At 35.5% G+C, this 25,317-nt stretch overlaps 1 protein-coding gene across 1 annotated transcript; it reads left to right on the top strand.

Moving 5' to 3' along the window:
* Nucleotides 1–22,774: 22,774 nt before the first annotated feature.
* On the top strand, nucleotides 22,775–23,727 carry LOC141659962 (small ribosomal subunit protein uS11y-like). The gene is made up of 5 exons (XM_074466910.1): nucleotides 22,775–22,795; nucleotides 22,879–22,987; nucleotides 23,238–23,323; nucleotides 23,422–23,563; nucleotides 23,660–23,727. Exons 1-5 carry the CDS (start codon nucleotides 22,775–22,777, stop codon nucleotides 23,725–23,727), a joined length of 426 nt encoding a protein of 141 aa, XP_074323011.1.
* Nucleotides 23,728–25,317: the final 1,590 nt, after the last annotated feature.

Raw genomic sequence — 25,317 nt, 5'->3', positions numbered from 1 at the left:
TGCTTTAAAAAAAGTCTGTTTTCTGTTACTTGTGTTATTAAAATTCGATTTGATTGTGCTATACACTGTATTCACCCCCCTCTACAGTGTGTGTGACCTAAAAAGTGGTATCAGAGCCTATCTATTAACACACAAACAGTTTAAGATCCAAAAATAATCATGTCTGAAGTAGAAACTCTAACTAAGCCCACCAAAACTGAAGAACCTCCAAAGACACAAATCCATAGTCGATATGAGACTATTAGAGTTCCCATTCTGAAGCCATCAGAATATCCCGTATGGAAGGTGCGGATGACCATGTTTTTGGAAGCAACTGATCCAGAATATCTTGACAGAATCAATGAAGGGCCTCACAAACCAACCAAGCTCGCTGTTGCAGTTGCAGGTGAAGCAGCAAAGTCAGTACCAAAGGAGAAGAGCGACTACACTGCTGAAGATATCGCTTCAATTGCTAAGGATGCTAAGGTATGACACTTACTGCATAGTGCCATTGATAATGTAATGTCAAATAGGGTAATTAACTGCAAGACTGCAAAGGAGATATGGGATGCCTTGGAAACAAGGTGTCAGGGAACTGACTCGATTAAGAAGAATAGGAAGACAATACTCACTCAAGAGTATGAACACTTTGACTCAAAGGCTAATGAGTCATTGACTGATTTATATGATAGATTTGTCAAACTCTTGAACGATTTGTCACTGGTTGATAAGCAGTATGATCTTGAAGATTCAAACCTCAAATTCCTGTTAGCTCTTCCTGAAAGCTGGGATTTGAAGGCAACAACTATAAGAGACAACTATAATCTTGATGAAACAACTCTTGATGAAATCTATGGGATGTTCAAGACTCATGAACTTGAGATGGAACAAAGAAGCAAGAAGAAAGGAGGAAAGTCAAGGACAGTTGCTCTTAGGCTGAAGAAGAATCCCCCAAGGAAGCTACCTCAAGGAAAGGCAAGGGTAAAGCTCTCTTCACAAAGTCTGATACTGAGTCATCAAGTTCTGATATTGATGATGACTCAGAAACTGAAAGCTTGCCTGAGACGGATGCTGATGAAGAGATGATGAAGCTGTGTGCTCTTATGGTGAAAGGAATCATGAAGATTTCATACAGGAAGTTCAGGAAGGGAAAGAAGTTTTCCAGGAGAGGTGCAAGTTCTGATAAGAAGAATTTCAGAAATTCTGAAAGCAAAGGAGGAAAGTCTGACAGAGGAGATTATACAAATGCCAAATGCTACAACTGTGGTGAAAAAGGCCACATATCTCCTGATTGCAAGAAAGTGAAGAGTGACAAAGGCAAGGCTCTTGTCACAAAGAAGAAAAACTGGACAGACACCTCAGATTCTGAAAGTGAGGAGAACTATGCCTTGATGGCAAATACTGATATGGCAAATGCTGAAAGCAGTATTGAAGCTGCTGAGTTAAAGGTACCTCAAACTACTTATGCCTTTCATACTGATGATATTAATGAGTTGAGAAGATATCTTAAAACCATGTTCATTAGCTATAGAGACCAAACTTTAACATGTGAAAGATTAACTTCTGAAAATCTTGCTTGTAAAAAGAGGAATGATTATTTAGAAAAAGAGTTAGTCAAGTTCCATCAAACTCAGAAAGATAGAGATGATGCTTTCTATGTTAGAGATGAAGTACTTAAAATGAATGAATCTCTAAAAGCTGAGTTAGAAAAGGAAAGAGAGATTATTATCAGGACTTGGACTAACTCTGGCAGAACAACTCAGAATTTGTTAAGTAGTGAAAACTGGAAAGAGGGCTTAGGTTATGGAGATGATAAGAATGATAAAGGAACTGTAGATATTAAGCCTATAGTTGTTAAACAAAAGCCAAAGTTAAAACCTGTTAAGTTTGTAGCTGTAAAGTTTGATACTGAGAAATCAGAAGTTAAAAAGGAATTAACTTCTGACAAACTAAAACAGGAAAATACAACTGAAGTAAACGTAGGCTTAATGACAAAAAAGCAGCTTAAGCATAAGCTGAAAGATGTTAAGAATGAAAACAAGGTAAAATCACCTAGGAAAAATAGGAATGAAAAGGAAGGTGTGAATAAAAGCAATGATTATAAGCTTGTTCCTGATGCTCCTAGAAAAACGTGTCATAACTATGGAAGTTCTAACCATCTGGCTTCTTTTTGCAGGAAGAATAAGAACATAAACTCCTTGCCTTCAAAGTCAGGAGTTAAGAGTCAGTCTGTTAGATATAAGCCACAAAATCATAGTCTGTACTATGATTATTATCAAATAAAACCTTCTTTAAAGAAAGTTAGCATTGTTCCTTCTAGTGTAAGTTCTGATTCAAAGTCTGATAGTGTAAACTCTGATAAGAAAAATGTTAACATAAACTCTGATGCTAAATCCGCTGCAAATGTTAACAAACTTAATAAGGCCAAAGGATCCAAGCAAGTCTGGGTCCTTAAAACTAATCATTAATGGTCTTTGTGATTGCAGGGCAACAGGAAAAACATCCTAGTTCTGGACAGTGGATGTTCAGGACATATGACTGGAAATAAAGCCCTGCTATCAGACTTTGTGGAGAAGGTTGTCCCAAGTATTTCTTATGGAGATGGTAACATTGGAAAAACATTGGGATATGGCAATATCAATCTTGGGAATGTCATCATTAAAGAAGTAGCTCTGGTCTCAGGACTTAAACACAATCTGCTGAGTGTTAGTCAAATCTGTGACAGAGGTTATCATGTGGATTTATTTGAAGAACACTGTGAAGTTGTAAGTAAATCTACAGGAAAAGTTGTTCTGCAAGGATACAGGCGTGGTAATATTTATGAAGCCAAGCTTTCAACAAGTACTGATGGTTCTGCAATCTGTCTGGTGAGTAGAGCATCAATTGAAGAAAGCTGGAATTGGCACAAGAAACTCTCTCATTTAAATTTCAACAATATAAATGAACTAGTCAAGAAAGATCTTGTAAGAGGACTGCCAAAGTCAGTATTTGCTCCTGATGGCCTTTGTGATTCTTGTCAGAAGGCTAAACAAAGGAAATCTTCATTCAAGAGCAAGACTGAATCATCAATTTTTGAGCCTTATCACCTACTATATGTTGATTTATTTGGTCCAGTGAATGTCATGTCTATTGCAAAGAAGAAATATGCTATGGTCATAGTGGATGAGTTCACCAGATACACATGGGTATATTTCTTGCACACTAAAAGTGAAACTCCATCTATCTTGATTGATCATGTCCAGCAACTGGATAAATTGGTCAAATATTCTGTGAAGATAATAAGAAGTGATAATGGCACTGAGTTCAAGAATTTGATCATGAAAGAGTTCCGCAAAGAATATGGAATTAAGCAGGAATTCTCTGCTTCTGGAACTCCACAGCATAATGGAGTTGTTGAAAGAAAGAATAGAACTCTCATTGAAGCTGCACGTAGTATGCTTGATGAAGCAAAGCTTCCAACCTACTTCTGGGCTGAAGCTGTGCAGACTGCTTGTTTTACTCAAAATGCAACACTCATTAACAAGCATGGAAAGACACCATATGAGATGGTAGAGAAAAAGAAGCCAAATCTGAAGTATTTTCATGTATTTGGATGCAAGTGTTTTGTTCTTAAGACTCATCCTGAACAGCTATCCAAATTTGACTTAAAAGCTGATGAAGGAATGTTTGTTGGATATCCACTTTCCACAAAAGCCTTCGGAGTCTACAATTTAAGAACAAGGGTTGTCATGGAATCTATCAATGTCTCTTTTGATGATAAGAAGATTACTGGACTTGAAGACTTCAATGATCATGATCAGCTAAGATTCGAAAATGAAGACTCAAATTCTGATACTGAAAATCCTGAAAGTCTAAATCCTGATAATGCAATCTCTGATGGATTAAACTCTGATATTATTGAAACTATGGTGACTACGTCAAAGGAAGATGCACCTGTGCAGGGGGGGCATACTGAAGATATATCCACATCTCAAGAAACATCAGAACATACAACTGGCTCCTCAAGTTCTGATTCATCAAGTTCTGATAAGCCAAGTTCTGACAGTTCTGAAAACTTAAATTCTGAAGGATCCAACTCAGAGAGCATAGTTTCAGGGGGAGCATCAGAAAATGTTGATGAAGATAGCATGGATCATGGGGGAGCATCCAGTTCTAAAGAAAACCTTCCATTTGCAAGGAAGTGAACTAAATCACATACACCTGACTTAATTATTGGAAATCCTGATACAGGTATCAGAACTAGAACATCTACTTCAAGTGAATGTCTTTACAATTCGTTTCTTTCTCAGACTGAACCAAAGAAAGTGGAAGAAGTTCTTCAAGATGCTGATTGGGTGCAAGCAATACAGGAAGAGTTAAATGAATTTGAAAGAAACAAAGTCTGGACCCTAGTGCCAAGACCAAAGAACAGATTTGTTATTGGTACAAAGTGGGTGTTCAGAAACAAAACTGATAGTGATGGCATAATTACAAAGAATAAAGCAAGGTTGGTTGCAAAAGGATATTCTCAACATGAGGGAATTGATTATAATGAAACATTTGCACCAGCTGCTAGATTGGAAGCCATAAGGATATTTTTGGATTATGCTGCTCACAAAAAGTTTACTGTCTTTCAAATGGATGTGAAAAGTTCTTTTCTCAATGTTGGATTTTTAATCGCAGCGGGGCGTGGAAAAACACTTTTACACATACAAAATCCAAATAAAAGCATATAAATCGTGAATAAAAATTCGAGGGATCGAATCTAACCTTTTAAAATTAATTCGGAGACAATGATCAGAGATCCTTAGCAGTTGCTCCTCAAGTGTGAAGCACTCCACCGGTATCCACCAAGAAAACGACTTTTAGGAGGAGGAGGAGGTGGAGAGAATTTGGTTTTCTGAAACTTTTGGGTTTCTGGGGTTAGAATAAAATAGGGTCTATAATAGTGTATTTATAGGCAAAATTTTCAGCTGAAATTTTCCCATAAATAATATTATTATTATCCCATTTATTATTCTCATTAATAATTAAAACACCTTTTAATTATTAATCCTTTTTCTAAACACTTTAGAAATAATTCCCTCTCTTGATTTAATTTCCAAAAATTAAATCCTTTAATTAATAATATTAAGAACTTTTCTTAATTAATTTATAATCAATTAAATCTCATTTAATTAATTATTAAATTTGCCAATTAATTATTTATTTCACAAATAAATAATTATTAGCCATTATTAATTAATTCGTCCACCAATAAATCATTCTCTTTTATGGTGTGACCCTGTAGGTTCAATATTAAGCCGGTAGTAGAAATAAATAATAATAAAACTATTTTATCATTATTTATATAAATTCTCTAATTTATTAAATATGATTAATTAATTAATCACATTTATTCTACATCGTGAGTGATGCTTTTCAACATATCGCGACTATCCGGATAATATGAATTCACTGCTTAGAATACCAAGAACCTGTCAGTGAATAGTTACCGTACAATAAACTCCTTCTACCCTACAATGTCCCGATTAAATACAAGGCATGGATCTCGTGTCAAGCCTATCTAATTTAATCACTTGCTTACCATTTACTATGCGTAGTTCTATGCAAATTAGAAACTCCTTTCTAATTTCATTTACTCTGGCCAGAGATTCCTGAACTAGCATAAGTGGACCAGCCTTGAACATTCGCTTCCTTCACTGGAAGGGGTAGATCCTTTATTGATCATACACTATCTTCGTGTACAAATTCCTATACTTAGAAGAGCCCTAATAATTGTCCCTGGAGACTAAGAACTAAACCAAAGCATAGTTCAGTGTACACAAGATGACTATGATGACCTCAAGTCTAAGGATACTTGTACAACTATCACTAAGCGAACAACTGCTGACACGTGAGTGAACTCCATCAGTTGTTCAGCTAGGCGAGTCATGTTCAGTGAACTTATTCTATAATAAGCACCTACATACTAGTTATAGTGTCACCACACAAATGTCTATGAGAACAGACATCCTTCATAATGAAGCAAGCATAGTATGTACTGATCTTTGCGGATTATTAATTACCAGTTAGTAATCCTATGACCAAGAACTATTTAAGTTTAGAGTTATCATCTTTTTAGGTCTCACTATTATGATCTCATCATAATCCATAAAAAGCTTTACTCTAAACTATGGTATATCTTATTTAAACACTTAAATAGATAGAGCCCGTAATAAAAATAAAACAAGTCTTTATTAATATCAATGAAATCAAAACAGATTACATAAAGAGTTATTCCTAAATCCTAATACCTGATTGGACTTAGGACATATTCCTTTCAATCTCCCACTTGTACTAAAGCCAATCACTCTGGTATCTAATACCCATCTCATCTTTATGACTATCAAAGTGACTTTCAAAAAGTAGCTTTGTGAGTGGGTCTGCTATGTTGTTATGTGTGTCAACTCTAATTCAATACAATACAAGAAATGTTACCGCGCTCCCACTAACCCTTTTGTAGACGCATGGTTCATCCACGTTTTTGATAAAATCAAACTCTTTGATTGTCTCATCAAAACGGATGTTCCATCTTTCGAGAAGCTTGCTTTAAACCACATTAATCGCAAGCAAAATCCGAACTGATTTTAACAGGGCTACAGGAAAAAGGTTTCATCAAAGTCAATCCATTGGTTTTGTTTGAATTCTTTTGCCACAAGCCTGGCCTTATAGGTCTCCACCTGGCCATCTGCTATAATCTATCTTTTGTATACCGTATACATAGATTCCATTCTGGATTTCATGGCACTATGCCATTTCTCTGAGTCAACACTACTCATAGCCTCATTATAGGTCACAGGGTCATCAACATCAATGATCGATGACTCATTGTCATTCTCAATGACAAGGCCATAATACCTCTCAGGTTGGCGAGACACTCTCCCTGATCTATGAATGGGCTATTCCACAAAAGGTTGTTCAGTCAGAACAGGTGTTTCCACTTGATCCGTAGTAGTTTGTGCTTCTTGAACTTCATCAAGTTCAATTTTACTCCCACTGTTTCCTTCAAGGATAAACTCCTTTTCCAAGAAGGTAGCATGTCTGGAGACAAACACCCGATGATCGGTGTAAAAGTGATACCCTAAAATCTCTTTAGGATATCCCACAAAACTACATTTTACGGATCGAGATTCCAGCTTATCTGGGTCAACTTACTTGACTTAAGCTGGACATCCCTAAATCTTAACGTGTTTAAGACTCGGTTTCCTTTCTTTCCATATCTCATACGGAGTTTGAGGAACAGATTTGGAAGGCACCTTATTCAGTAAATATGATGAGGTTTCCAATGCATAACCCCGTAGGAATACTGGAAGATTTGCATAGCTCATCATGGACCGAACTATGTCTAACAAAGTTCGATTTCTCCTTTCAGATACCAATCTGGAGGCGTCCACTGGGAGACTATACCATTTACTTTGAGATAATCCAGAAACTCTCCATTAAAGTATTCACCACCTCGATCTGATTGAAGAGTTATAATACTGTGTTTGGTTGTTTCTCCACTTCATACTTATATTCTTTGAACTTTTCAAAGCCCTCAGACTTGTGTTTCATCAAACACATATCCGAATCCAGATCTATTATCCATGAAAGTAATGAAGTATGAAAATCCACCCATGGCTTGCGTAGACATTGGTCCACATACATCTGTGTGTACCATTCCTAGCAAATCCGCAGCCCTCTCTCCATGTCCACTAAATGGAGACTGCAGTGCCACTATGAAGTGAGATTTTCATCATCCCTTTTCTTTTATTAGTTTGTTCAATCTGAAATAAATTATGTCACATATATACAGACCATTATTTAAAGTACCACGTCCATAAAGAATATTATCTCTAAGAATATAACATTCATTATTCTCAATAATAAATGAAAATCCAGCCAAGTCTAACTTGGGAATAATATTCCTCACAATCGAGGGAACAAAATAACAATTATTTAAAACAATGGTCTTGCCCGTAGGCATATGTAAATGAAATGATTCTACATCTACAGCAGCAACTCTTGCTCCATTTCCCATCAGTAGAATCACCTCCTCTTCCTCAAGAGTCCTACTTCTCCTTGGTCCCTGCAACAATTGCAGATATGAGAACCACAGGTGGTATCTAATACCCAAGTAGAAATGACATATTCACTTCTATCATGAACATACCTGAATCAGAAGCGGTAGTCTCACTACCCTTCTTCTTCAATTCTGCAAGGTAAACCTTGCAGTTCCTCTTCCAGTGCCCCACCTTGTTACAGTGAAAGCAAACAACTTTGCTCTTGGGGTCTTCAGCTTTTGGTGGAACCGGCATTTTCTCACCTACTTTCTTCTTCTTGGAAGAGTTCCTCTTCCTTTTCTTAGGATTGGAACCTTCACCAATTAGAAGAACAGAACTCTTCTTAGGGGGAAAATTCGATTCCGCAGTCTTCAACATGTTGTGGAGTTCAGGCAGGCTGACATCCAACTTATTCATGTGAAAGTTCACAACAAACTGCGAGAACGAACTCGGAAGCGATTGCAAGACCAAGTCTTGGCTCAGCTCCCCATCCATGGCAAAACCAAGTTGTCCAAGACGTTCAATCAAATTGATCATCTTAAGTACATGGTCATTCACAGATGATCCCTCAGACATCCTACAACCGAACAACTCCTTCGATATCTTATATCGAGCTGTCCTCCCCGCCACATCATACAACTCTTGTAGATGCATTAGGATAGTGTGAGCATCCATATGCTCATGTTGCTTCTGTAGCTCAATGTTCATGGAAGCTAGCATGATGCATTGAGCAACATTCGCATCATCTATCCAATTACGATACACAACGTGTTCATCATTATGTGCATCACTAGCAGGTTCAGTAGGCTTAGGTGAGTCAATCACGTATTCCAGCTTCTCAATCCTGAGAACAATTCTCAAGTTTCGAAGCCAGTCAGCATAATTAGGACCAGTCAATTTGTGAGCATCCAGTATACTCCTAAGTGATAGTGCAGAAGACATAATGTATATTGTAAATCTGTAAATGATAAACACATAACAACACTTAGCAAATATTCGATTTCATTTCAAAATACTATATGAATCGGGTCTTTATTCATAAGTGGCTCCCACTAGTTTTCCTAATTTATTCAACCCCCTACGTGAAAAATTAAGCATTCATAATGCTAGTGGGAATAGGGATCCTACATTCCATTACACGACCCCGGCTGTAGCACGAACCGCCATGTAATGTTCAATAGGCAGACAACTCTTGTCAATTACATCTCATGTTATTCCCTAATCAAACTTTAGCCTCTTGAATAATTGAGTCTCGGCTGTAGCACGACAAACTCAATATTCTAAGTCAAGTCTAACCCAATATTCCGTACAGTTGAATCAGTCCCCAAAGGCCCACGGCTGTAGCACGTACCGACCTTTAGATTCTTATTCAATGTACACATCTCTATGTAATAGACAAGTATTTCTTATTTCAAAATCAAAGCCCTCGGCTGTAGCACGAACCGACAATGATTCAAAAATAAGAACTACTTTCTATCATGTTGGAAGGCTATGACCGACACAAGCCCGTTGTGTCATTGGCCAATTACTACTTGATATTATTTAATTTTAGAGGGATTATATTACGTTACAATCATAATCATATTATAAAGAGATTCTTCCTTTTAAATTAAATATTTCAAATCAATAATCAATAATCAGATGATTCCCAGATCGGGTGGAGCATTGTCAAGAGGCGTCACTTAATAACCCTTTCTTACAGATAGAAATCTGTTGTTGACATAATCATCCTTTCTCTCATATCGAAAATTCATATTCAATTACGTGTTTCACAAACACAAGAATCTCATGATTGCATTCATAATATTATTCTTAAGGTTATGAAACAATTTCACTATACTAGGTTGTCTAACAAACGCCTTATGTTTATTTAAGTTCACCTAAATCTATCATCGCATGATAAACTAAGCATATATCACATATATCAACATGAATAAACATCAAGGTAGGCATGTTACATCATCTAGCACATTAGTCTAAGCATTATACATCTCTATGTATCACATGAAGCATTTAAAAGCAATTAAAACAGTCAAAAACAACTTTAAAACACTTCATGGAAATATAAACAGTTCAAAACTTTTATATAAACTAAAATTGATCACTCCATTAGACCCGGCTCGAAAAAACGAATTCAACGGTATATTGCACGCCTAAAACGGAGTTACGAAACTCCCAAAAAATTAATTTTAATCTGGACAGTCATGCTGTAACGCATTACAGGAACACGTTACAAGCCCTGTAACGCATTCCGGTGATGCGTTACACGGGTGTAACGCATTCCCTGAATGCGCTACAGGTGTGTAACGCATTCCCGGAATGCGTTACACCCCTATTTTTTTTTTCTGCAGCAGCCGTCACTTCTTTCTCGGAAAACGTGCATGTCAGACCTGTCATTCTCTGTGCTGCTGTTCTTTCTTCAACAGATAGTACAAACACAGCAGATGTACAAATAGATATATATATACAACTGAATATACATATATATATATATATACTATATTTAATTACGAATTTAATTAAAACAACTTCAAAAATTCATAATAAAAAATCTATACATCATAAAATTATGAAAAAAATACCCAGACGATCTACAACACTTGTAGAACTCAGATCAACATTCAAAATTATTCTGAGAAATGATTTCTCATCAGACAAAATTAATCCATAATATAACTTGTAAAAATCATAATTAATTCATACAAGCATATAAAATTCTGAAATTTTTACCACAGATCTATATGCATACAACCTATGCTCTGATACCATTGTTGGATTTTTAATCGCAGCGGGGCGTGGAAAAACACTTTTACAGATACAAAATCCAAATAAAAGCATATAAATCGTGAATAAAAATTCGAGGGATCGAATCTAACCTTTTAAAATTAATTCGGAGACAACGATCAGAGATCCTTAGCAGTTGCTCCTCAAGTGTGAAGCACTCCACCGGTATCCACCAAGAAAACGACTTTTAGGAGGAGGAGGAGGTGGAGAGAATTTGGTTTTCTGAAACTTTTGGGTTTCTGGGGTTAGAATAAAATAGGGTCTATAATAGTGTATTTATAGGCAAAATTTTCAGCTGAAATTTTCCCATAAATAATATTATTATTATCCCATTTATTATTCTCATTAATAATTAAAACACCTTTTAATTATTAATCCTTTTTCTAAACACTTTAGAAATAATTCCCTCTCTTGATTTAATTTCCAAAAATTAAATCCTTTAATTAATAATATTAAAAACTTTTCTTAATTAATTTATAATCAATTAAATCTCATTTAATTAATTATTAAATTTGCCAATTAATTATTTATTTCACAAATAAATAATTATTAGCCATTATTAATTAATTCCTCCACCAATAAATCATTCTCTTTTATGGTGTGACCCTGTAGGTTCAATATTAAGCCGGTAGTAGAAATAAATAATAATAAAACTATTTTATCATTATTTATATAAATTCTCTAATTTATTAAATATGATTAATTAATTAATCACATTTATTCTACATCGTGAGTGATGCTTTTCAACATATCGCGACTATCCGGATAATATGAATTCACTGCTTAGAATACCAAGAACCTGTCAGTGAATAGTTACCGTACAATAAACTCCTTCTACCCTACAATGTCCCGATTAAATACAAGGCATGGATCTCGTGACAAGCCTATCTAATTTAATCACTTGCTTACCATTTACTATGCGTAGTTCTATGCAAATTAGAAACTCCTTTCTAATTTCATTTACTCTGGCCAGAGATTCCTGAACTAGCATAAGTGGATCAGCCTTGAACATTCGCTTCCTTTACTGGAAGGGGTAGATCCTTTATTGATCATACACTATCTTCGTGTACAAATTTCTATACCCAGAAGAGCCCTAATAATTGTCCCTGGAGACTAAGAACTAAACCAAAGCATAGTTCAGTGTACACAAGATGACTATGATGACCTCAAGTCTAAGGATACTTGTACAACTATCACTAAGCGAACAACTACTGACACGTGAGTGAACTCCATCAGTTGTTCAGCTAGGCGAGTCATGTTCAGTGAACTTATTCTATAATAAGCACCTACATACTAGCTATAGTGTCACCACACAAATGTCTATGAGAACAGACATCCTTCATAATGAAGCAAGCATAGTATGTACCGATCTTTGCGGATTATTAATTACCAGTTAGTAATCCTATGACCAGGAACTATTTAAGTTTAGAGTTATCATCTTTTTAGGTCTCACTATTATGATCTCATCATAATCCATAAAAAGCTTTACTCTAAACTATGGTATATCTTATTTAAACACTTAAATAGATAGAGCCCGTAATAAAAACAAAACAAGTCTTTATTAATATCAATGAAATCAAAACAGATTACATAAAGAGTTATTCCTAAATCCTAATACCTGATTGGACTTAGGACATATTCCTTTCACTCAATGGAGAATTGGAAGAGGAAGTATATGTTGAACAACCTCCAGGCTTTGTAGATTCTAAATATCCAGATCATGTCTACAGGCTTGATAAAGCACTTTATGGCTTTAAGCAAGCTCCTAGAGCATGGTATGAGACTTTAGCTCAGTTTCTTCTGGAAAGTGGATTTAACAGAGGAACCATAGACAAAACACTGTTTTACCTCAACCATGGAAAGGACTTACTTCTGGTTCAGATATATGTTGATGATATCATCTTTGGTTCTACAAATGACAAACTTTGCAAGAAGTTTGCCAAACTGATGCAGTCAAGATATCAAATGAGTATGATGGGGGAACTTAGCTATTTTCTGGGCCTTCAAGTCAAGCAGAATGAAGAAGGCACTTTTATTTGTCAAATGAAATACACCAGAAACTTGCTAAAGAAATTTGGAATGCAAGATTGTTCAAGTGCATCCACTCCCATGGCCACTGCAACAAAACTGGATAAGAATACTGGTAAATCAGTAGATATTACCGATTACAGAGGTATGATTGGCTCTCTACTCTATCTAACTGCTAGTAGACCTGATATCATGTATGCTACCTGTCTTTGTGCAAGATTTCAAGCAGATCCAAGCGAACCTCACTTAACAGCTGTGAAAAGAATATTCAAGTATCTTAAGGGAACAGCTGATCTGGGATTGTGGTATCCCAGAGAATCAGATTTTAAACTAATAGGTTACTCAGATGCAGATTTTGCAGGTTGCAAAATTGACAGGAAGAGCACATGTGGAACTGCCAATTTCTTGGAGGCAGATTGGTTTCTTGGTTTAGCAAGAAACAAAAGTCAATTTCCACATCAACTGTAGAAGCAGAATACATTGATGCAGGAAGCTGTTGTGCACAGATTCTTTGGATGAAGAACCAGTTACTGGATTATGGGTTAACATATTTTAAAATCCCTATTTACTGTGATAATCAAAGTGCTATTGCTATGACAGGTAATCCAGTTCAACACTCAATGACAAAGCACATCAGCATTAGGTACCACTTCATAAGGGAACATGTGGATGAAGGTACAGTGGAATTGCACTTTGTTCCAACAGATCAACAACTAGCAGATATCTTCACAAAACCACTGTGTGAAGCTACTTTTACAAGATTGGCAAATGAACTTGGAATGGTTTCAGGTTCTTTCTCTAAATCTGCTTAACTTTTGTTCTGCTGCATCAGACTTTATGAATCAGTATTTATAGATATTACTGTCTTTGTGTATTCTGTGCTTAATTAAAAATTGCTTAAGTACTGATTGTTGTCTGATGTGTATTTCTAAACTCTGATAGTGATATGAATGTTTCTGTGACTATTCAATCCTATGAGGATAACTGTGCTAGATGCTGACTTAGTAGTCTTTAATATTCTAAAGATCCCATATATGAAGTAATTATTTATGTGGAACTCTATTGACCCAAGCAAATTCTGATATTGAGCTGAGTTAAGTTTACTTTGTCTATCTTATTACTAAGTCAAAAACTAGAATAATGCTTCTCATCTGTTAAGTTCTGATATTAGTAAATCTGGTGAATGTACTAAGTGCTGATAAACCTCTCTTATAAAAAGAAAAAGGAAAAGAACAAGGAATAAAAATCAGGTACTCCTTTGAGATCTAAAGTAAAAATGTGGAAGGGACGACCCAGGTGCATTGTAGGTATTAAGTAATATGCATCATAAAAGCAAATAACTATTTTTCTTGGTGACTTTTCACACTCTATGATTACTGGAGAAATACTCTGATAATAGCATAAATTCTTATAAGCAGTCGTGACTCACTTACACTGAGAAGCCACTATAAAATAAAATTTCAAAAGATGCATAAAATAAGCCAAAACAGTTGAGGTGGACTCATGCATGAACTCATTCAACAGTAGGCTTCAGATTCATGACAGATTTTAAGTAAAGTTCTTAGTTATGCCTTATTTCTAAGATGTACTGAAGTGAATCAGACTTTACTCTTTGTCTGATGTTTAGCTTAATGCACATACTTACACTCCATATGAATGATGAAAATTACTGTGGTGATCAATGTTGTTTTAGATGAACAGTCTATGTGTTAGATTGCATAAATTCTGAGGACAAGCTATGATGGAAATTCTGATGATTAAGTTCTGAAGAAATCAGAATTGTGTGAAGAATTACAGAAATGAGCATTCATTTTTTGAGTTAAGAAATCATGTTCTGATAACTGTTAAGTTCTGATATAAGTCTAAGTGCTGATATTAAATTCTGATCATTTACTTGACTTATTTGTGGTTAAAATCTGAAACAGTCTTATTTTAAATCAGAATATGTTCGGGTGAGATATTAACAGTCAATACAATTAGGGATAGTGGTACACATCTATGCCAAGTAATGTTTACTTGTTTTATGTGCGCATTAAACCCTGTTTTACACTTCCAATGGCAGTTTTTATTCTCCTCAGTCTAGGGAGACGAGGTAGAATTATTTCTACCTGTCAGCATTAAATTTTCCTTGCGTCTCCTGGAATTCCATTGCCTATTTAAACCAACACTTCACTCCAGCCAGCACATCTCTAAATTCCTCACAAACTCACTCTCGTTTTATTCTTAACACCAAAAATGGCTGCATTTGGCTGGTTTACAATTATGGCGATGAGACTGTACATGTCTTTTTAAATGGAATTCCAACTCCACACCCTATCGCGAACATCCCTCACAATCTCTGGATTCAATTTCCAGAGGTTATTAAACGTGATCTGTTGACAGTTCGAAGAGAACTTCATCTCCGTCGTCTTCGACAGCAGGAGCGAATCATACGACTCGCTATTCTCTTTGTTGAGAGCAGGAAGAAGAAATAGTTTATGCTCCCTGTTTCTCTTCACCATCAGCTTTGTCAGGCTTCTTAGCTTAGGACAGTAGTTGATGCTGATAGGATTTGTAGCTTAGGACACTCTTGTAATTTTGAGCTGTAATTTCAATTTCATGAATGTATCTTCTCAATATGTTAATGAAATTTTATTGTTGCAAGATTATGTCTCTGAGTTGTTTGGTATTTTGAAGCGTTTTTATATCCTGATTTATCAATATTTTGATGACCATTTTATCTCTGATACAAATCAAGTCCTGATTCTGACGTGGCAGTACCTATTTACTTGATTTATTTTCTATTGGTCATTCTCTCACTTCGTGTATTTTTCAAGAATATTGAACTCGCAGTAAAAATAATTTTTTTTAAATGGGAACAGTTTAAATTTTAAATTAAAACTAAACTACCTTAATTAATGGGATTACTTGGTAAGTGGAAAAGTTTTTCCTTGAAAAACTGCATGTGATAAGTAATGATTACTGTTTTCCCGTGCCCATTATTTATTATTTACTGCTGCATGTCTGATAGGTGTCCAACGGTTACTTTTTCTACCGTGTATAAGTCAAAGAGAGATAAGATTGTAACATCTTTTATTTACTTTCACATTTTATCTCTCTTTCTTTACTTCTATTCTCTCTCATCTCCTGAAGTTTTATTTCATACAGACATTTTATCAAACACTTAACAGGCAAACTAATTTCTCAATTTTTCTCATGGCACCTAAGGATTTGATCATAGATGGAGCCAAGTTCGTTCCCAACAACTATGCTGCAATCTTGAATCATGATGAAGCTCCATCTGAGTTGCACTTTGTGCAAGATCTTCTAGCACACAATAAAATTGGGTATGCATTGACCCAACCTCAAGTCATTTCTAGCCAACAAGTTCTGACATTTTGGCGGACTGGGCATTTTGACAATGGTGGTGTTACTGGTACTCCCAGTATTATTTTCGAAGTAAATGATGTTGAACATGTGGTAACTCCTGGAGCAGTTCGCAAAGCTCTACATTTACCAGAAGGCTGCATTTTCTCAACAGCGGAGGAACCAGTTCTACAGCAGCTCATGGCCAATTTGGGGTATGAGAAGAGTTTGGCCAAGCTTGGACAGTTGAAAAGAACACATATCAGAAAGGAATGGAGCTTTTTCTTCGACTGCATCACTAAAGCCTTCAGGAATAAGTGTTCCAACTTTGATGCCATTCCTATTATGAGTCAGCACATCGGGTATGCTATTATTCACCAAACTCATTTTGATTTTACAAGTGCTGTACTAGGCTTTATTGGGGATAGGATGACAGAGGATAAAAATGTAATTTACTTTGCTCGATTTTGTCAGCTTATATATACCTTTTACTGTGCTAATGAACCCCAAACGGCCAGTTCTTTATTTCCACCCTTTAAACTTGCAAAACGTGCTTTTAATGACTTGGTAAATGCTGACCTTAAGAAAAAGGTGGTTCGACCTTTACAGATACCTCAGTCTGTCAAACAGATCTTGGTAAATGCTGGTCCTCTAACCTACAGATCTGTTTACCCTGATGTTCAACCCACCACCACAGCTCAGACACCACAACCACCATCAGAACATAACACACATACTTCTCAACCTACTCAACCCTCTATCAGACCACCTCTCAAATCTTCACAGATAACTCAACCTTCATCATCAGCACATACTGTGAAGCCTTCATCTTCCAAGCCCAAGAGGACAAAGACTGTACCTCAGACAACACAGAAGAGAAGGAAGTTTATTCTGAGAGATGAGTCAGATAGTGAGGATCAGGTTCCTGTATCAGAACCTGTCATGGAAGAAGCTGAGAAAGTCTCTTCTCAAAAGGATACTGGTATTGGGGGATCTAAGCTTCTCAAAAGGCTTAGAAGAATGTCTTATGCTGAAACTCCTAAGGAATCTCCTTCTTCAAAGAAAAGAAAGAAACAGAGAGCTCACAGGCCAGTTTCAGAGGATGAGGATGAAGCAGCTAAGGAAGGAGATCAGGAATCTCTGATCTCAAAAGAGCCGAAATTTGCTACAGCTTCTGCTTCTCCATCTCCATTGTCACCACCTCAGGAAGCTGCTACACATAAAGTCACTACACCACCTGTGTCTCCTGTACATAAACCAGTATCTACTGCAGACCCAGGCACAAGTGTTGAGATTGATATTCACAACCTAATTGTGCCTGAGGTTCTCTACTTAGAAGCTCCAACAGCTCCAATTAATCCATCAACAACACCACTTACTGATGCTAATGAAAGTCTACAACACCTTCTCTGCATCTAGATGTTGATGATCAGAATATAGGTGAGCATCAGACTATGGATGTTGATCAGAACTTGGAAGCAGATCAGCACTTAGAGGATGATGTTGAAGCCTCAATAGCTTCTCATACTGTTCTTTTATCAGAAAATGCTGATTCTATAAGTTCTGATGGTGCAAATGCTGATGATACTGGTGATGCTGCTATAAATGCAGATGCTGATGAAGCTGGTCCTTCAGGACATGCACCTCAACAGACTGTTTCTAAATCTGAACTAGTCAAGAAGTTTGTTCGAGGAGAAGCACCAGTACCTTGGAGTGAAACTCCTAGAGGACAGGAGTGGACCAAGGAATGGAACACAGTTACCTTTGTTCCATCTAAAAAAATTCTTGCTGAGCACTGGGCAAAAGCTGATGAGATGCTAATTAATGATGATTTCAAGACACAGCTTCGAGTCACTGCATTGAGTACTAGACATCTGCAAGGTCTACATTCAACAACTCATGCAGAGGTACATAAAATTCAGGAAGAATTGCTCAAGCAAGAAACGACTAAGAAAATTGACAAGAAAACTTTCTTCCAACCTACCTTTGACAGAGTTGCTTACATTGAGAAGACCCAAGAGAAGCAACAGTCTCAGATTGATGATATTTTGAAAAATCAAGCTTCTCAGCAATCTCAACTCGATGAAATCCAATCCTCAGTGGAATTGCTTGTCTCTCTTCTCTTACCTACTGATGCCAAAAAGGGGGAGAAGGTAATTAAGTCCAAATGCAAAACTATTAAGACACTGAAGGGGAAGGATGATGAAAAAGATGATCAGGGAAACTCTGGAATGGGTGGAGGTCATGGTCAAGGTAGTGGTTTCTCATCAAGAAGAGCTGAAGCTACAAGTCATAGAACAAGTTCTGATACTGGAAAAAGAATTACTTCTGACACTAGTAAAAGGATAAGTTCTGATGAACTTTTGGATCTTGATGAAGAAATATCAAGACAGTTATTTCTGAAAGAGAATCCAGGAATGGACTTGGAGAGTCTGATGGAAGAAGAAGCTAGACTTAAGTCAGAAAAAGTCAATTCTAAATCTGAAGCTTCTATTGGTAAAAAGAAACTTCCTAAGGCCAAAGGCATTGTGATAAAAGAATGGATAAATCCTTAAGCAACCAAGGCTAAATCACAATTTCAGATAGATCCAAGGTCCAAGGGCAAAGAAAAAGTTGGTGAACCTATAAAGGTTTATGTACCTCCTGTGGATGAAGAAATTACTGTTGAAGATGCTGATCTTACTCTGACTTCAAGGAAGATTTCTAAGACAACCTCTGACATGGCACAAGTTGTTCAGAGTCAAGAGATAGTTAATTCTGATATTACAAAGAAGCAAGTAACCTCTAACATAGCTCAAGTTGACTTGATATCAGAAGATAAATCAAAGGAAACCTCTGACATTGCTCATGTTAAACATTCAAAGATACTCCTACCAGGTTTCACCAAAGCCAAACAGACTCAACCTTTGAAGACTGCTGCAAGTGGTTTTGAAGCAAGAGTGGTTACTGGAAAGGAAGCAAGAGATAAATCTGGATTGGGTAGTGCTGATGAAAGAAGAGTACAGAACACAACCAATGATCCAACTTTCTTAAGTGAACCAGGTATTGGAGCAACTCCTGAAAGATTGAATCAACTAGAATCTGTAAAGATGGTTTACCATACCTACTTGAAAGAACACATCTTGTTGTACTTCATGACAGATGGTAGGGTTTACCATATAAGGGAAAATGCTATTCCACTGAAGTATTTTGAAGAATTGGAACATGTATTATTCTTACTTCAAGTGAATGACAGAATAATAGAAAGTGCTGCAAACTATTTGAAGACTCAAATTCAGAGACAGAAAAGGCTTTATTCTGTAAAATCTAACAGCACATATCTTCCAAAGTACAGAGATCACAAGGGTGATATTGTTGAGATAAAGCCTAACTCTACTAAGATTATAACTACCTTTCTGGGTTATAAGGCTGTAGAATTCAATCTTGAGTCTGATAAGACATATTTGATCAGACTGGATCAGGACATAAGGAAAACTAGAATTAATGATCTCAGGGCTGCTATTTTTCAAACTGGTGAAGATTCTGCAGAGCTTAAAGATGCTAAAATGAGGATGATTGATGAACTCAGATATGCTGAGAGATGTTTGTTAAAGAACTATCTCAGAACAACTCCTGACATCAGAGAGATCAGAAGGTGAAGCCAAGTCAAGATCTACAACTGCTCAAATTCTGATATGTATACAGACTGAAGTTGTTATCAGAAGTTAAAGTTGGTAAAGCTTTAAGGACTGTAAGTTGTAGTTATCTAGTCAAATTTTCATGCATTTGTACTTAATGTTTTTCACATCATCAAATATCTGTTAAACTTGTATATTATGCTAATTTACAAGTTGGGGGAGATTGTTAGATATATTTGATAATGTCATGACTAATGTGATTTATGTTTAGTTTTCAGATCTTACTCAAACAGGATAAATCAGTACTTAACTAAAATCAGTACTTATACTGAAGTCAGACCTTAAGTCATCAGTACTTAAGGTTCAGGAGATATTTATCAGGAGATAATATCAGGACTTAAAGGAAACGTTCAGATAAGGAAGGCGGCTGATTAAAGGAAGAGAAGATCGAGACAAACGTAAGAAGAGATATGCATGAAGAAGGAATTCTATGAAGAATAGAATACTTGGAAGAAAAGATATCTGATTGATATATTTTAGGAAGTAGAATTATATTCCATATCAATTAGCGATTATCTTGTAACTGTGTAGTATATAAGCACAGACATAGGGTTTACACTATAAGTGTTATCATTATCGAGAATATTATTCATTGTAACCCTAACAGCTTTCGTGATATTTGTTCATCATTGAGAGAGGACAGTTCCACACTGTAACAGAGTTTATTGCTTTGAATAAAGTCTGTTTTCTGTTACTTGTGTTATTAGAATTCGATTTGATTGTGTTATACACTATATTCACCCCCCTCTACAGTGTGTGTGACCTAACAACCCGAAACCCGTTTCGTTCCAATCCGAACCCGAACCCGATCCGAAACCATGTTAATATATAAATAATATTTTATATTTTGTAAGTAATAATATAATATATAATATAATAAATTACTAATATTAGTAGTAAAAAATTATACTTTTTACAAACTATTGCATTAAAGTCATTTAAATATATTTTTAACAGCATGTTCAATACAAGTATACCAAAGGTCAAGATTGTTGTATTATTTCACCAATAATTTTATTCATAGAGGTATGATCCATTGTCTTATCTGAACCCTCTAATTCAACCCTAAAAATTTCAATATCGCCATATTTATGAGCATTTTGCTCAAATCAGAACCTAGTAATTTTTCACCGGGGTTTGTGCAAATTAAGGTTCAATTTGATAGTGATCTACAAACTCGATGGATTCGGGTTCGGGTTTTTCCAGGTTCGGGTTCGGGTTTGGTAAAAATAATCAAGTTCGGGTTTGGTATTTGCTAAACCCGTTTCGACCGACCCGATTGTCATCCCTACTTTGCGATGGGGTTTTCTTAAGTTTTTATTATAAAGTAAAAAAATTATTATTCTTATTTAAATATTTTTGAAATAATAAGTAATAGATATTTTCAATTATCTGTATTTTTGAATTTTTTATTTTTAATATAAAACTACTAATATAATAGAGACTAATATAATATTTGTATAAAAAGATAAATAAAAAATAAATAACAAATTACAGAAATGCCCTTAACTACTCCCCGCAATGATACATTAGGGTAATGACACCATACCATGATTGTGAGTCAAGTTTATTGAACTAACTTGCTAGTTGTCTATTTTCACTTTATGAACAACACACATTCGAGCTTCACAATTCTTTCATGGAATGACCTCTCGAATTCATTCCCCCTTACCAAATTCTAACTGCAATGCTCTTAACCTTCCACACTTTCGATAAATGAATATACGTGAAGATCGTTCATCAGTTTTTGAATGCTCATAAGTATTCATAATTATAATTTCAAATCCAACCCTTCCACCATAATTTCTAAAACAATCCTCTGCCCCTTCCAATGTGTCAAAAGTCAACACAAAGAACTATATCATATATATTCGTAGACTTGTGACTTTCATTCCCAACATTTTTGTCAACATCAACATCATCATATTCAAAATCATCATTTTCTTCAAACTTAACATCCTCTTCTTTAATAACATCATTATTCACATTACCCATATAAACATCATTTTTTGGTTCACCATCATTATTCACATCTTCATCACTATCAACATTAATTATTTCTTCATAATAATCATAATTAGTCCCCTTTCATTCACAAAACACTTATCCGTATCTTAAATTAGTTCAACATTCTATTCATAACACAGTATAACTATTTCAACTAAGTAAATAAATTTTTACTACTATTTTGCAATTTTTAAATATTTTGTATTATTGGTTATTCGTATAAACAATAAAAAATTTGTTAAAAATAACAATTTAACATTATGGTTATTTTTTTATCAAAATTAAATTAATTATAAGTTATTCATCTATAAAATGGTGTATAAAAATATTAAATTTATATATTAAAAAAATATGATTAAACGCCTCCTGCAAGGAAATACCCAACAATGATCCATCGTGACAACCCCCTGCTACACTACTAGAAATAGTACATACGACATCGGTGTTTAGACATCGGCACGTAATGCACCCAATGTTAAAAAAAATTTTAACATCGGTTTTTAATAAAGCGATGTTAATAAGAATGTTGACATCGATTTCTTATACTAACCGTTGTCTACGTTTGGAAATAAAAACTGTCAAATATACGTTTCTAACTTTGACATCGGTCATTTTTACAAACCGTTGTCTATGACCAATTTTAAAAAATTTAAATTAACTTGTCAAATATCTTGTGATGTGATTGGACGTATTATTGGCAAGGATTTATGTCTACTTTAGCCAAAGAGAGCTACATAGCAAGATTGTAATGGCTCAAATAGAGAAGGTCCCTTAATTTTCTTTTCAACAGCCAACAACTATTAGTCTCTTCTTTATTAATTATGTAAGCCTCCATAAATGTTTAAAATGCAAGCATCCTTCTAGTCTGACTTACTTCCCCATTGCTCTGTTATGGTAAAATTAAAATTTCAGGTACTGCTAGTAGCTGCCTGGTGACATCTAATGTTTCATCAATTATGTGTCTTATTTTATTTCATTTTTTATTTGCATTTCAGAAAGCTTTGGAAGCTCCAATAATTTTAAATCTTAACACTAACAAATGTTTCTCTAGACCTTATGGTCTCTCTGTCTCTCTCTCACACACACACACTAGTCAAGGAGAAGGTAAGTTATTAGTGTCAATGCATCTAATATATTTATTTGTATGACTTATGTTGAAAAACTCTATTATATGAGTGCCTTGTAACTCTTATTTAAAGATTCATATAAAAATTGAAATTATGTCTTGTCACTTGTGCCAGCCGGGAAACACCTAATAAATGTCATAGATCATACTTCAATATCATAAAGATGAGATATACAACTAATTAACTAAATAAATTATTCATGTTATCTTAATTTCTCAATTCTTTAGGTAGGATGAAAGTTAAAGCAGATAGAGATGAATCTTCACTATATGCAGCTATGCTTGCAACACAGGTTGTTTCAACAAGATGCAAGGTCTGGTGTTATTTCTATCGCTCTAGACTAGCTTGAAAGTCCTCTTATTGCATGAAATGGATGATAGTGACTTTGCAATGTTTTCTCATATAAGCTAGCTGGTAAATTGCCCACAAGAACTTGGAATCACTGCTCTTCACATCAAGTTTCGCGCAACAGGTGGAAACAAAACAAAGTCTCTTGGAGCTCAGTCTGTACTTCGTGCACTTGCTCATTTAGGAATGAAAATTGGTCGCATTGGTGATTCTTTTTTCCTGATTAGCTTATGAACTTGGAAATAAGTAGGCTATAGCCATGTAAGGCGTTGATAATTGACTTTCTATTTGCCTTTTTCAGAGGATGTTACTCCAATCCCCACTGATAGCACTTGCAGAAAGGGTGGTGGAAGAGGAAGGAGGCTGTGAGTTCTAGTACAACAGCACATAGCAAGTTGCTTTTGCTTTTAGTACTTAAAAATTAGTATAGTATGAGTTAGCTAATGGAATGCTTGTATTTTATTTGAAATGTATGTATAGTATGGTAAGAGTAATATTTTGGTATTAGAGTTGTAATTTGGATGAGTAGCTTTATGTTTCTGTTTGAATGTTTTTTGTTGGGATGTTGCATTGTTTTGGTTCCCGATGGCTGTAAATAGCACCAGGATGGCATGCAATTTACAGAACATTAACATCACAATGGTACATGTAAATCGATGTAAAAAATGTACAAAAGACATCATACAAAATAATATTAAACGAAAAAAACTAAAAAAACCAATGTGAAATAGTCATTTGACATCGGTTCTGAAAAAACTCAATGTATTTTAAGTCAAATAACATCGGTTAGAGAAATTGGATGATGTTAAACAAAAAGATTTAACATCGGTTTCGTGAAGAACACCCATGTCTTATCCATCATTTCATATTGGGGGACTAATTTAACCGATGTCTGATCAAACATTTCACATCGGGCAACTAATCTAACCGATGTCTGATCAAGCATTTCACATCGGTTTGTTCGAAAGAATTTTAATAAATGGCTTTTAGAGCTTGTAGGTTTCATGTTTTAATGGATAAATACCTCATAGTATACTCATATTCACCTAGAAATACTGTAATATAAGCTGAAATTTGTTACAAAGACATCACTTTTAATCTTAGAACCGATGTATAGCACTGTAATAGACATCAGTTGTTAACCGATGTCAAAGGCTGATGATATTTAACATCACACGCGAAGACATCGGTTCAGATTTTTTTTAACATCGGTTATGAACCGATGTCTGATCCCATATTTCTACTAGTGCTAGGGCTCTAAATCGAGTCTGGCGGCTCGCGAGCTCGCCCAACTCTAACTCATTTAAATGGACTCGACTCGGCTCGTTTAACCAAACCAGCCAATTTTGGGTAGAAGTTCCTACTCGTTTAATTAAACGAGTCGCCTCGACTCGACTCGACTCGTTAAATTAAACGAGCCGAGTTTGGGTTAAGGTTTAAGATCAATGAAGTGTAAAATTAAACGAGCTGGCTCGTCCGACTTGTTAAAATCGACTCATTTAGCTAAATGAGTCGGCTCGACACAATTCGTGAAATTAAATGAATCGAGTTCGGGAAGAGGTTTAGGCTAGATTATTTAAACGATTCGGCTCAGATCGACCTGATTAATCTCGGATCGAATTACACCCAACTCGAAACTCTTCTGGATCGAACCAAATTACAGCACAACCCCCTGGAATGGCTCAATGCAGGTGGCTTGGTGGTGGGATCATCCACTCGTGGCTGCGGACCAAAATCCTATATATTTAAATATTTTATTAATAAAGTTATTTATTTATGTACTTTCGTGTCATGTCGTGTACCCAGGGGTAAACATGTATTTGTACTTGTTTATATTTCGTGTTCCATCTTATCGTGTATTTTTGTGTTTGTGTACCGAAAAGGTGAACCCATATCCATTTATATCGTGTCGTGTACCAGATTGCCTCTTTACACTTTGTAATCTAATGTTCGAATTCA

The sequence above is a fragment of the Apium graveolens genome, chromosome 5 (genome assembly GCF_009905375.1).
Source record: "Apium graveolens cultivar Ventura chromosome 5, ASM990537v1, whole genome shotgun sequence".
In the NCBI taxonomy this organism is placed as follows: domain Eukaryota; kingdom Viridiplantae; phylum Streptophyta; class Magnoliopsida; order Apiales; family Apiaceae; genus Apium; species Apium graveolens.
The sequence above is the reverse complement of the archived record's forward strand: the minus strand, read 5'-3'. Positions and strand labels throughout refer to the sequence as shown.

Bases quoted from the DNA above. Each gene is read 5' to 3' on its own strand.
- LOC141659962 (XM_074466910.1), top strand. From the start codon at position 22,775: ATGGTAAAATTAAAATTTCAG. The intron at 22,796-22,878 runs GTACTGCTAGTA...TTTGCATTTCAG, and splicing joins TGGTAAAATTAAAATTTCAG to AAAGCTTTGGAAGCTCCAAT. The intron at 23,564-23,659 runs GTGATTCTTTTT...TGCCTTTTTCAG, and splicing joins AATGAAAATTGGTCGCATTG to AGGATGTTACTCCAATCCCC.